Raw genomic sequence first — 12,982 nt, forward strand, 5'->3', positions numbered from 1 at the left:
TACCTCAGTGGTTGTACAGTGACAAGCAATATGTACCTCAGTGGTTGTACAGTGACAAGCAATATGTACCTCAGTGGTTGTACAGTGACAAGCAATATGTACCTCAGTGGTTGTACAGTGACAAGCAATATGTACCTCAGTGGTTGTACAGTGACAAGCAATATGTACCTCAGTGGTTGTACAGTGACAAGCAATATGTACCTCAGTGGTTGTACAGTGGACAAGCAATATGTACCTCAGTGGTTGTACAGTGACAAGCAATATGTACCTCAGTGGTTGTACAGTGACAAGCAATATGTACCTCAGTGGTTGTACAGTGACAAGCAATATGTACCTCAGTGGTTGTACAGTGACAAGCAATATGTACCTCAGTGGTTGTACAGTGGACAAGTGAAAATGTTGAATGCAGTTTCATTTTGAAGAATCAAAACTAACATCCTTGCACTTTAATGAAACTAACAACTTATTTGGACAAGTGAAAGTATTGGTGGACAAGTAGATTTGTAGATATATTTGTCGGGTGGACTAGTGAAAATAACTGTAAATAAAATGTGTTGAGTGCATTGTTAAATAAAACATTTCTTTCTTTCTTTACATACATTTAATGTCATATAGGGGTGGGATTTGGCTCAGTCAGTTGAGTGCTGTCATGAGGTGCTTGCATTGCAGGATTGAACCACCTCAGTGGATCCATTCAACTGATTGGATATTTTCTCGTTCCTACCAGTGCACCACAGCTGGTCAAAGGTCGTGGTATGTGTTTCCTGTCTGTGGGAAAGTCCATATAAAAGATCCTTTGCTGCATTAGGAAAAATGTAGCAGGTTTCCTCTGATAACTACGAGTTAGAATTACCAAATGTTTGACATCCAGTAGCCGATGATTGATTAATCAATGTGCTCCAGTGGTGTTTTTAAGTTTAAACAACACAAACAAACTTTTTAATGTAATATAGGAAATAAGCATATTGTGAAGCAGGGTGCAATACTGAATAAAACAAATATTCCCTGAATTTTCAAATTAATTAATTTATGCATACGTAACACGTACTGCAAATGAAGATTTTAAAAGAAACTTTTTCCCCCCATAAATAACATAGATAAGCTTGCAAGTGGAAAAATGCGAGGTTTTGCCTGTGTGTATGTATGTTTGAAGAAATATCTATGGTATTGGCCAGCCAGCTGCTTCATATCCAATACATAAATACATATATTCTGTCATGTATTCGTGGTCGTAAAGCATGCTATTAAATACATTGTCCATGTAAGTAATCAGTGAAGTGAGACAGAGGTACAAGTGTGTGAATTCAATGACATGTTGTGTGGTTAACCATGGTGACAGACTGTGGGATACCTGTACCCATAGTGGCGAATCGATCGTAGCTGAAAGAGCCTATATATACATGACATTGTATGTTGTATGCATGAGTCGCTTTTATGGGAACATAAAATGACCTGTGACCTCTTGCTGCTGTTGTTAATATTTATATATATATATATATACTCCTCGTAAAGAAATGAAAGAGTTTATGATTAACATGATATATTTTTAACATTCCATTTAGAATGAGATGTTCCTTCTTCCCAAACAAAAATGCATGCTTGCGGCTAGGTTGTTGCAAGGTTGTTACAAGGTAGTACAAGCAATGCAAGCTATTTGCAAGCTAACATTTAGCTCGCGTAAGGTAGTCAGTATTTCTGCAAGCTTGCCGCATGCATGTTTTCATTTGTGAAAGCATGCGCAAGCTTGCTGCATGCATATCTTCAACTGTGCAAGCTTCCCGCAAGCATGTTTTCATTTTTGCTAGCTTGCTGCAAGCATATCTTCAACTGTGCAAGCTTCCCGCAAGCATGTTTTCATTTTTGCTAGCTTGCTGCAAGCATATCTTCAACTGTGCAAGCTTCCCGCAAGCATGTTTTCATTTTGCAAGCTTGCTGCATGCATATCTTCAACTGTGCAAGCTTCCCGCAAGCATGTTTTCATTTTTGTAAGCTTGCTGCATGTATATCTAGCTTCAACTGTGAAAGCATGTCTACACTTGTGGAGAAAAAGCTAAGTCCAAATAATTTTCATGGTTATTTTTTTTTTAATTCATAACTTCTCATATGATTTATCAAATTCAGTGGGAACAGTGGCTAAACAACCAAACATACATGTTACATATTTACATAGTATTTACAATAATAATTAAAACAAAATTAATATTAATACATACGAATGATAATACAATAGTAAAAGTTAAAAATGTCTCAGTTATTCAGAGGCCAGGGCGGCCATCTTGGAATTTTTATTGTCCTGAAAAATAACAACACTTGGTCAGGTCTATAAGAGGATCATTTGGACCAAGTTTGGTTGAATCCTGCTTGGTGGAACAGGAGAAAAAAGAAAACAGAAGAAACAAACAAATGACTTTACACCACAGTGTGGATCTCCAGATAGTGGAGGAATATAACCTAAAACAAGAAGAAGAAGAATATAGGACCAGGAGCTTTTTAGCATATTAGTTTAGTCAAGACTATCCCACATAAATGGAACATGTCTATCAGACAGGTAAACTAATTTTGTAGCCTAAGTATCTGACAACATGTAGCACCTATTTTTTTGTTTTAACTGTTCATGTTTTTCACTTTAAAACCATTGTTGTTTTTTTAAAGAATTATACAAGATGCAAGATGGCTGCCACTGATGCAAGCTTGTAGGGAGATCGTCGCAAGCTTGCAGGAAGCTTGTTGCAAGCTTGCGGGAAGCTCGTCGCAAGCGTGCGGGTAGCTTGTCGCAAGCTTGCGGGAAGCTCGTCGCAAGCTTGCAGCAAGGTTGTAAAAAGGTTCCAAATACTAGCTTAAACTGAATAAGCTTGCGGGAAGCTCGTCGCAAGCTTGCAGCAAGGTTGTAAAAAGGTTCCAAATACTAGCTTAAACTGAATAAGCTTGCAGGAAGCTCGTCGCAAGGTTGCAAGAAGCTCGTCGCAAGCTTGCAAGAAGCTCGTCGCAAGCTTGCGGCAAGGTTGTAAAAAGGTTCCAAATACTAGCTCGAAACGCGGTAGTTACTACCTTGCCGCAAGGTTGTTACCAGCTATTTATTAAGCTTGCAATTTTTGTTTGGGTTGTTCAGATCATGGTATTGGCATTCTGGGCTGTTTTCCTGTAAGCACGTGTGTACAATATGTATATCACTATTGTCAAAACGTACTTCCAGTTTGAAAGATAATTTATGAAAAATAACAACAAAACCCCAATAACAACACATTTTAGTTGCTTATGGTGGGACGTAAGCCCATTGATAAAGTGTTAATTTGCCTGATGTATCATTAAGTCTAAATGTCAAAATTACCAAAGTATGACATCCAATAGCCAGTGACTAAATCTCTTCACAGCTAGTAGCTGGCTTGCATCCATCGCCACAGTGATCGGACGTAGACCAGTGATAGCTGGCTTGCATCCATTGCCGGAGTGATCGGATGTAGACCAGTGGTAGAGTACTCGCCTGATACACAGTCAGTCTAGTATCAATCAACATTGTTAGGCCCATTAATTGGGTTAATTCTCATTCCAGCCAGTGCACTATCACTGGTATATGAATTAAAGACCGTGGTATGTGCTGTGCTGTCTGTGGGATGGTGCATAGTATAGATCCCTTGCTACTAATGGAAAAATGTAGCGGGTTTCCTCTCTAAGACTGTCGCAATTACATAATGTTTGAAATCCAACAGCCGATGATTAATAAATCAATGTGCTCCAGTGGTGTCGTTAAAGAAAAACAAACTTTAACTCGTCCATGTATGGTCTAAGGGATGGGATGTAGTCCATGGTAGATCACTTGTGTGTGGTGTGATGTAGGCTGAAATTGGCCTTGAAGCAACCCGTGCATGGTCTAAGGGATGGGATGTAGTCCATGGTAGATCACTTGTGTGTGGTGTGATGTAGGCTGAAATTGGCCTTGAAGCAACCCGTGCATGGTCTAAGGGATGGGATGTAGTCCATGGTAGATCACTTGTGTGTGGTGTGATGTAGGCTGAAATTGGCCTTGAAGCAACCCGTGCATGGTCTAAGGGATGGGATGTAGTCCATGGTAGATCACTTGTGTGTGGTGTGATGTAGGCTGAAATTGGCCTTGAAGCAACCCGTGCATGGTCTAAGGGATGGGATGTAGTCCATGGTAGATCACTTGTGTGTGGTGTGATGTAGGCTGAAATTGGCCTTGAAGCAACCCGTGCATGGTCTAAGGGATGGGATGTAGTCCATGGTAGATCACTTGTGTGTGGTGTGATGTAGGCTGAAATTGGCCTTGAAGCAACCCATGCATGGTCTAAGGGATGGGATGTAGTCCATGGTAGATCACTTGTGTGTGGTGTGATGTAGGCTGAAATTGGCCTTGAAGCAATCCATGCATGGTCTAAGGGATGGGATGTAGTCCATGGTAGATCACTTGTGTGTGGTGTGATGTAGGCTGAAATTGGCCTTGAAGCAACACATGCATGGTCTAAGGGATGGGATGTAGTCCATGGTAGATCACTTGTGTGTGGTGTGATGTAGGCTGAAATTGGCCTTGAAGCAATCCATGCATGGTCTAAGGGATGGGATGTAGTCCATGGTAGATCACTTGTGTGTGGTGTGATGTAGGCTGAAATTGGCCTTGAAGCAACACATGCATGGTCTAAGGGATGGGATGTAGTCCATGGTAGATCACTTGTGTGTGGTGTGATGTAGGCTGAAATTGGCCTTGAAGCAACACATGCATGGTCTAAGGGATGGGATGTAGTCCATGGTAGATCACTTGTGTGTGGTGTGATGTAGGCTGAAATTGGCCTTGAAGCAACACATGCATGGTCTAAGGGATGGGATGTAGTCCATGGTAGATCACTTGTGTGTGGTGTGATGTAGGCTGAAATTGGCCTTGAAGCAACACATGCATGGTCTAAGGGATGGGATGTAGTCCATGGTAGATCACTTGTGTGTGGTGTGATGTAGGCTGAAATTGGCAAGCAACACATGCATGGTAGATCCAGTGGTAGATCTCTTGTGTGTGGTGTGATGTAGGCTGAAATTGGCCTTGAAGCAATCCATGCATGGTCTAAGGGATGGGATGTATAGGCCAGTGGTAGATCACTTGTGTGTGGTGTGATGTAGGCTGAAATTGGCCTTGAAGCAATCCATGCATGGTCTAAGGGATGGGATGTATAGGCCAGTGGTAGATCACTTGTGTGTGGTGTGATGTAGGCTGAAATTGGCCTTGAAGCAATCCATGCATGGTCTAAGTGATGGGATGTATAGGCCAGTGGTAGATCACTTGTGTGTGGTGTGATGTAGGCTGAAATTGGCCTTGAAGCAATCCATGCATGGTCTAAGTGATGGGATGTATAGGCCAGTGGTAGATCACTTGTGTGTGGTGTGAAGTAGGCTGAAATTGGCCTTGAAGCAATCCATGCATGGTCTAAGGGATGGGATGTATAGGCCAGTGGTAGATCACTTGTGTGTGGAATGATGACTTAAAGTAGGCTGAAATTGGCCTTGAAGCACATTATAACTGGCCTAATATTGTGAATCTGTTGCAGTGTGCGAGTTTGGTTAAAAAAATTTAAGTGTCATAAGAACTTCCGATTTACAAATGTTGAGAGCCCGCCACCAACCCAGCAAGTCCTATCACGTGTTTCCAGTGGAACAGAAGATGCACTAAGTCTAAATGTTTTGCTTGAAACCATGGAAAAGATCGCTATTCAAGACTGTGGTTTCCCAGGATTGTGAGATATATGTTGACTGTGTCATTGCAACGAATGTAATTTGTACAAATAATGTGTCCGAGCCATGCAGACTCATATGCTAGCCAAGCTAGAGAGTCTTGTGTGATTTTTGCGAGCCATGCAGACTCGTATGCTAGCCGAGCTAGAGAGTCTTGTGTGATTTTTGCGAGCCATGCACTCGTATGCTAGCCAAGCTAGAGAGTCTTGTGTGATTTTTGCGAGTCTTGGGCTCCCGGACTCTCCTCAAAATCGCACGCTGACTTGTTATTTCTGGACTGATCATTGGCTGTAATTGGTTGGCACCAACTAATACATTTAAAAATTTATTCGATTGGTTAGAATTATGTGAAATGTGATGTTAAAAATTATTTGAATAATTAAGATTATACACCTCAACAGCATGTGCAGGAATTTTAGCAGAGGCTTAGGGGGATGTGGACTGTGGTTACTGAAGTTTATAAGGGGTTCGAATCATGCTTCCCCAGAAAATATACTGAGAAAAAATATTTGATTGGGGGTGGGGAAGGTGGAGGCTTCAACACCAGAAACCCTCTCCTGCACATGCACACCGGCCTGCACCTGTTGTCATGGTTATTGGGTTATAGAGCTTATAAATTCCTAATTTTACCTAAAATACCTACTCAATACCTGCTTTCTGTATGTATATATATGTATGTACGTACGTACGTACAAACACTAAGCCTAACACCAACATATTCCATTGTCTAAACTCGGTGGTGCATTGGTTAAGCTATCAGACTACAGGCTGGTAGATACAGAGTTCGCAGCCCAGTACCGGCTCCAACCCAGAGCGAGTTCTTAAGGGTTCAATGGGTAAGTGTAAGGCTACTACACCCTCTTCTCTTTGACTGACAACTAACCCACTGTCCACGACAGACAGCCCAGGTAGCTGATGTGTATTCCCAGGACAGTGTGCTTGAACCTTAATTGGATATAAGTATGAAAATAAGTTGAAATGAAATGTCTAAACTGTAGGAACAATTAGAGAAAAATTTGAACTTTCTGACATTATACAATTTGCTCTGTTCTGATTGGACGACCTTACTTAAAAACTGAATGTTATCTAAATAGCAGTTTTTAATTTTTGTGAATTTATCGATGTATAAATTATATAAAATTGCATAGAATAGCTAAATGATTTTATACTAAATTTGTGACTGTAATACAGTTGACTTTGGTTGCATTCAATTCCATAGCGCCATATACTCTGTTCTGATTGGACGACCTTACTTGAAAACTGAATGATATCTAAATAGCAGTTAAATTAAAAATTGTTTATAATTTTTGTGAATTTATCGATGTATAAATTATATCAAATTGCATAGAATAGCTAAGTGATTTTATACTAAATTTGTGACTAATACATCAATAAATACCCCGTTGACTTTGGTTGCATTCAATTCCATAGCGCCATATACTCTGTTCTGATTGGACGACCTTACTTGAAAACTGAATGTTATTTAAATAGCAGTTAAATTAAAAATTGTTTATAATTTTTGTGAATTTATCGATGTATAAATTATATAAAATTGCATAGAATAGCTAAGTGATTTTATACTAAATTTGTGACTAATACATCAATAAATACCCCGTTGACTGGTTGCATTCAATTCTATAGCGCCATGCATACCCAAACAATTATTACTGGCAGAAACACAGATTACCCATCATGCCTTCTGTCAGAAACACAGATTACCCATCATACCTTCTGTCAGAAACACAGATTACCCATCATGCCTTCTGGCACGAACACTAGCAAGGTCGGGATGTAGCCCAGTGGTAAAGCACTCACTTGATGTGCTGTCGGTGTTGGATTGATCCCCGTCAGTGGGCCCATTGGGCTATTTCTCGTTCCAGTCAGTGCACCTTGACTCGTATATCAAAGACCATGGTATGTGGAATCCTTACTGTGGGATGATGCATATAAAAGATCCCTTGCTGTAAATGAAAAACAAAATGTAGCAGCTTTCCTCTTGCTGCATTAGGAAAATTACCAAATGTTTGACATCCAGTAGCTGATGATTAAAAAAACAATGTGCTCTAGTGGTGTTGTTAAACAAAACCCTAGCTGCTGATGGAGTGGTGGAAGTGGGTTTCTTCTCTCCTTTTCTGCATGCAGATCCTTAACCAGATGCCGACACCATAATGTTGCCATACATAAAAATATGTTGAGGTTTCCTCTCTCGATCCTTTTCTGTATGCAGGTCCTTAACCAGATGCCGACACCATAATATTACCAAACATAAAAATGTGTTGAGGTTTCCTCTTTTTCTGTATGCAGATCCGTAACCAGATGCCGACACCATAATATTACCAAACATAAAAATGTGTTGAGGTTTCCTCTTTTTCTGTATGCAGATCCGTAACCAGATGCCGACACCATAATATTACCAAACATAAAAATGTGTTGAGGTTTCCTCTTTTTCTGTATGCAGATCCGTAACCAGATGCCGACACCATAATATTACCAAACATAAAAATGTGTTGAAGTTTCCTCTTTTTCTGTATGCAGATCCTTAACCAGATGCCGACACCATAATATTACCATACATAAAAATGTGTTGAAGTTTCCTCTTTTTCTGTATGCAGGTCCTTAACCAGATGCCGACACCATAATATTACCCTACATTAAAAAGGTGTTGAGGTTTCCTCTTTTTCTGTATGCAGATCCTTAACCAGATGCTGACACCATAATATTTCCATACATAAAAATGTGTTGAGGTTTCCTCTTTTTCTGTATGCAGGTCCGTAACCAGATGCCGACACCATAATATTACTTACCATAGATAAAAATGTTGAGTGTATCGTTAAAAATAAAACTTGTTGTCTCTTTTGTTTTCTGTTCAGGTGGAGTACCAGCTCGTGAAGTTTGACCACAGAAACAAGAGAGCTCTTCTTACCCTGAAGACACAAAAGGTTCTCTCGGAACTCGTGAAAAGAGAACAGGAGTGTCCCGAGTGAGTACAGAAAAAGTTGAAGTTTGTTTTGTTTAACAACACCACTAGAGCACATGATTTATTATCATCAGCTATTGGATGTCAAACGTTTTTTTTGGCATTTAGCAGAGTTCGACAAATCCGCTAGCCCGACGGCCGTGGCTAGTGGTTTTTAAGTTCGGGCTAGTGAGAAATGCAAAACCACTAGCCTGCAGGGCTAGTGGTTTCCACCCCCCTCCTTATCGCTCAATCGGCTGAAATTTCGTTTAATAAATTTGATTGTGACGTTTGTCATCAAATAGTATCAACAACGCAATCGGTATATAATAATAATCCACTTGAACTAGGTCATGCTATCTCTGCATTGCCACAGTTACAGCATGCATTGTTTACTTTTCCCTTTCAAGTTTCTGCGTGTTTTGATTGGTTGGACACGTCACGTGGTAGTTAATCTCGCACATATGTTTTAAGCTAAGAACTTGGAAATCAGCAATCACGACGACAGGTTAATCTCAATCAAGTAAACCCCAGTCATGCTTTGAATTTCAGTGTTTGTTTTATTTTTCTAATTTAACATGTCGCTGACATGTGGTTATCGGCAATCAGGAAAACAATTTACTTTAATGGTAATTGCACATGCAATGACTCTGCTTGGCCTATTACGTGTAGCGGTCTGGTTAATGCGTCACAGCTGCCGATACCAGATGATACCTTTTTGTTCATCAATTAACAACGGATTAGATGTCGCCGTTATATTCTTTTCATATCGGTCTGACACGGGATAATGCCCTGTATTTGAGCAATTGGCATCACCGTTCCTGGCGACATAAATAGTAGGGCCCTAAATGTATAACCCACTGCTGAATACACTGAACCATCTATTACCGTGTGTCACACTGTCGTACCCTCATTTAAATTTAATTATTTTGATAGTGGGTTTAGATATCAGCCATGAGTTTGCTCAATTATTTTTCCCCGGGGGGAGGGCAAAAGCAAAAACAGAACAGTGACGATGGATCACACCAAACGTACGACACGACACAAAACTGAACAGTGATGATGGATCACACCAAACGTACGACATGACACAAAACAGAACAGTGATGATGGATCACACCAAACGTACGACACGACACAAAACTGAACAGTGATGATGGATCACACCAAACGTACGACATGACACAAAACAGAACAGTGATGATGGATCACACCAAACGTACAACATGACACGAAACAGAACAGTGACGATGGATCACACCAAACGTACGACACGACACAAAACTGAAAGTTACAACATGATTTAAGTGCTTGTTTTATTTTACTGTTATACTCGTAAATGTGTAATGTTACAAAAATTATATAAAAATCCAGTTATAATTGATCAGGAATTTGGGCTAGTGCTTTATTTTGGTGGGCTAGTGGTTTTCACAAGCCCTCTAGCCCTGTGGCTAGTGACTTTTCAAAATATTTGTCATACTCTGCATTTGGTTTTCGAGAAGAAACACATTACCTTTTGCCATCAAGGGATCTTTTATATATATTTCTCCCACACAGGACAGCACATATCACAACCTTTGATAAACATGTACCAATGATGGTGGAGTGGACAGAAGAACATAACATGATGATGACGCATCGTGGTGGTGTTGATGACCCATGGTAGTGGTGGTGATGATCATGATGGTGTTGATGACCCATAGTGGTGTTGATTATTATATAATGGTGTTGATGACCCATAGTGGTGGTGTTGATCATAATGGTGTTGATGACCCATAGTGGTGGTGATGATCATGATGGTGTTGATGACCTATAGTGGTGGTGGTGATCATAATGGTGTTGATGACCCATAGTGGTGGTGTTGATAATAATGGTGTTGATGACCCATAGTGGTGGTGTTGATCATAATGGTGTTGATGACCCATAGTGGTGGTGTTGATCATAATGGTGGTGTGACCCATAGTGGTGGTGTTGATCATAATGGTGGTGTGACCCATAGTGGTGGTGTTGATCATAATGGTGGTGTGACCCATAGTGGTGGTGTTGATGATCATAATGGTGGTGTGACCCATAGTGGTGGTGTTGATGATCATAATGGTGGTGTGACCCATAGTGGTGGTGTTGATCATAATGGTGTTGATGACCCATAGTGGTGGTGTTGATGATCATAATGGTGGTGTGACCCATGGTGGTGGTGGTGTTGATGATCACAATGGTGGTAATAATAATGATGACTATTTAATGATGGTGACATGTTAGCATAAGCTAATATTCCATGCAGGACTTGAGCAATACATACATATAGTGTAACATAGCATAATGTAAAGTGATACATTTTAAAAACAACACCAGTGTTACTGTTATTTGGGTTACAAAAGGCATTGTATATTTAATTGCCTTGTTTTGTGTGTTGTGTTGTTATGTTCTGACCACATGTATTGCAGTGACCACCCGACGACATGGCGGCCGGAGTACGCGGACTACATGGTAGAGGGAACGCCGGGCCAGCCGTATGGGGGACTCATGGCGCACTTCAACCTCGTCGAGGCCAATATGAAACTGAGGTACATTAAATCTGTAATTACTCACTTCAACCTCGTCGAGGCCAATATGAAACTGAGGTACATTAAATCTGTAATTACTCACTTCAACCTCGTCGAGGCCAATATGAAACTGAGGTACATTAAATCTGTAATTACTCACTTCAACCTCGTCGAGGCCAATATGAAACTGAGGTACATTAAATCTGTAATTACTCACTTCAACCTCGTCGAGGCCAATATGAAACTGAGGTACATTAAATCTGTAATTACTCACTTCAACCTCGTCGAGGCCAATATGAAACTGAGGTACATTAAATCTGTAATTACTCACTTCAACCTTGTCGAGGCCAATATGAAACTGAGGTACATTAAATCTGTAATTACTCACTTCAACCTCGTCGAGGCCAATATAAAACCGAGGTAAATTAAAGGTACAGTCTCAAAGTGGCAAGTGTCCAATTTTGCTGTTTTTATATGTTCCTATATTTGTGATAAATAATTCTACATTAGTCAGTCTCTCATATGATGTTTACATAATTAACTTGAGTACATGAAAATTGTAATGTGCTACCACTTGGAGTAAATGGTGGTTTCCACAAAGATCAGTGGTAAAGAAAATAGTACTAAGGGAGACTATTTAGATGTAATTGTTTGGGAGCATGTAATACAAGGGGTACTGCATACATTTCACAAGAAAAATGAATAAATGTTTTTTGTTATTATACATGTCTGTATTTTAACAGACGAGAAGAAATTCAGAAAACATTGGGACCAGATGAAGTACCGCTATCGTTGACGGTTTTTCCTAGGTATGTAGCCATTGCTAGCCATCTTAGATTTTTATTTTACTCATGGCTTCTAGATTATGGTAGCCCCACTCCCATGGCTAGTGATATTCAGTGTTGGGCTAGTAAATAACTACTATTGCCATGCCCGATGGCTAGTGAAAAACATTTGTCAAATGTTGCAGTTAAGTCTATTTTGTGAATATGAATATCCTGCCCTCACCCGAAGCCTCCAGTGTCAAGTGGTGTTAAGCTCAATCTCCCACCTTAGGTGACATATGTGATTATTACTATTATTTAATAAACTTGTATTACTTTAAAGTAAAGTAGGGCTAGTGAATTTTTAATCGTGGCTAGTCAGTTTTTAAAATCACTGTTCCCATGGCTAGTGGATTTTATAAAATTCTCCTTCCCCTATTATGTTTAATTATGTTCTTTGATCTGAAGTATAAATCTATTATTAAAATATTATTATTATACCCCACCAAAAATTAAGAAATTTATCATGAACATGATAAATGTTTTGCAATGGAATGGATGTCTATTCTTGTTCATTCGTGTTGCTGACATTTCGGGCTGTTGTGCTACAGGCGTGTGTGTATGATATATTGATATTGTTAAAATAAGTGCACATACACTTGAAAAGATGACCAGATTTATGAAATTAACTTGTTATACAATTTTTTATTTAGAATTGCTCTAGACTGTAGGCCAAAACAAATGACATGTATTTCCAGGAACGTATTGATTTTTGAAAACCTTACATGTACATGTATGTTAGGGAGGGTTTTTTAAAAACCTTACATGTACATGTATGTTAGGGAGGGTTTTTTGAAAACCTTACATGTACATGTATGTTAGGAAGGTTTTTTGAAAACCTTACATGTACATGTATGTTAGGGAGGGTTTTTTGAAAACCTTACATGTACATGTATGTTAGGGAGGGTTTTTTAAAAACCTTACAT

The 12,982-nt window shown here is 39.7% G+C and overlaps 1 protein-coding gene across 2 annotated transcripts in view; it reads left to right on the forward strand.

Moving 5' to 3' along the window:
• Nucleotides 1-12,982, forward strand: part of LOC121376922 (glutamate--cysteine ligase catalytic subunit-like) — a 92,361-nt gene that overhangs the window by 5,189 nt on the left and 74,190 nt on the right. Inside the window, exons 2-4 of one of the 2 annotated variants that reach the window (XM_041504726.1) lie at nt 8,604-8,713; nt 11,134-11,253; nt 11,976-12,041. In XM_041504726.1, coding sequence (XP_041360660.1) covers nt 8,604-8,713; nt 11,134-11,253; nt 11,976-12,041 — 296 coding nt within the window. Of the gene's footprint in view, nt 1-8,603; nt 8,714-11,133; nt 11,254-11,510; nt 11,539-11,975; nt 12,042-12,982 lie in introns of those variants that run through there. The other variant, XM_041504727.1, reaches the window with a different exon arrangement.

Source organism: Gigantopelta aegis, chromosome 7, assembly GCF_016097555.1.
Source record: "Gigantopelta aegis isolate Gae_Host chromosome 7, Gae_host_genome, whole genome shotgun sequence".
NCBI classification, from domain to species: domain Eukaryota; kingdom Metazoa; phylum Mollusca; class Gastropoda; order Neomphalida; family Peltospiridae; genus Gigantopelta; species Gigantopelta aegis.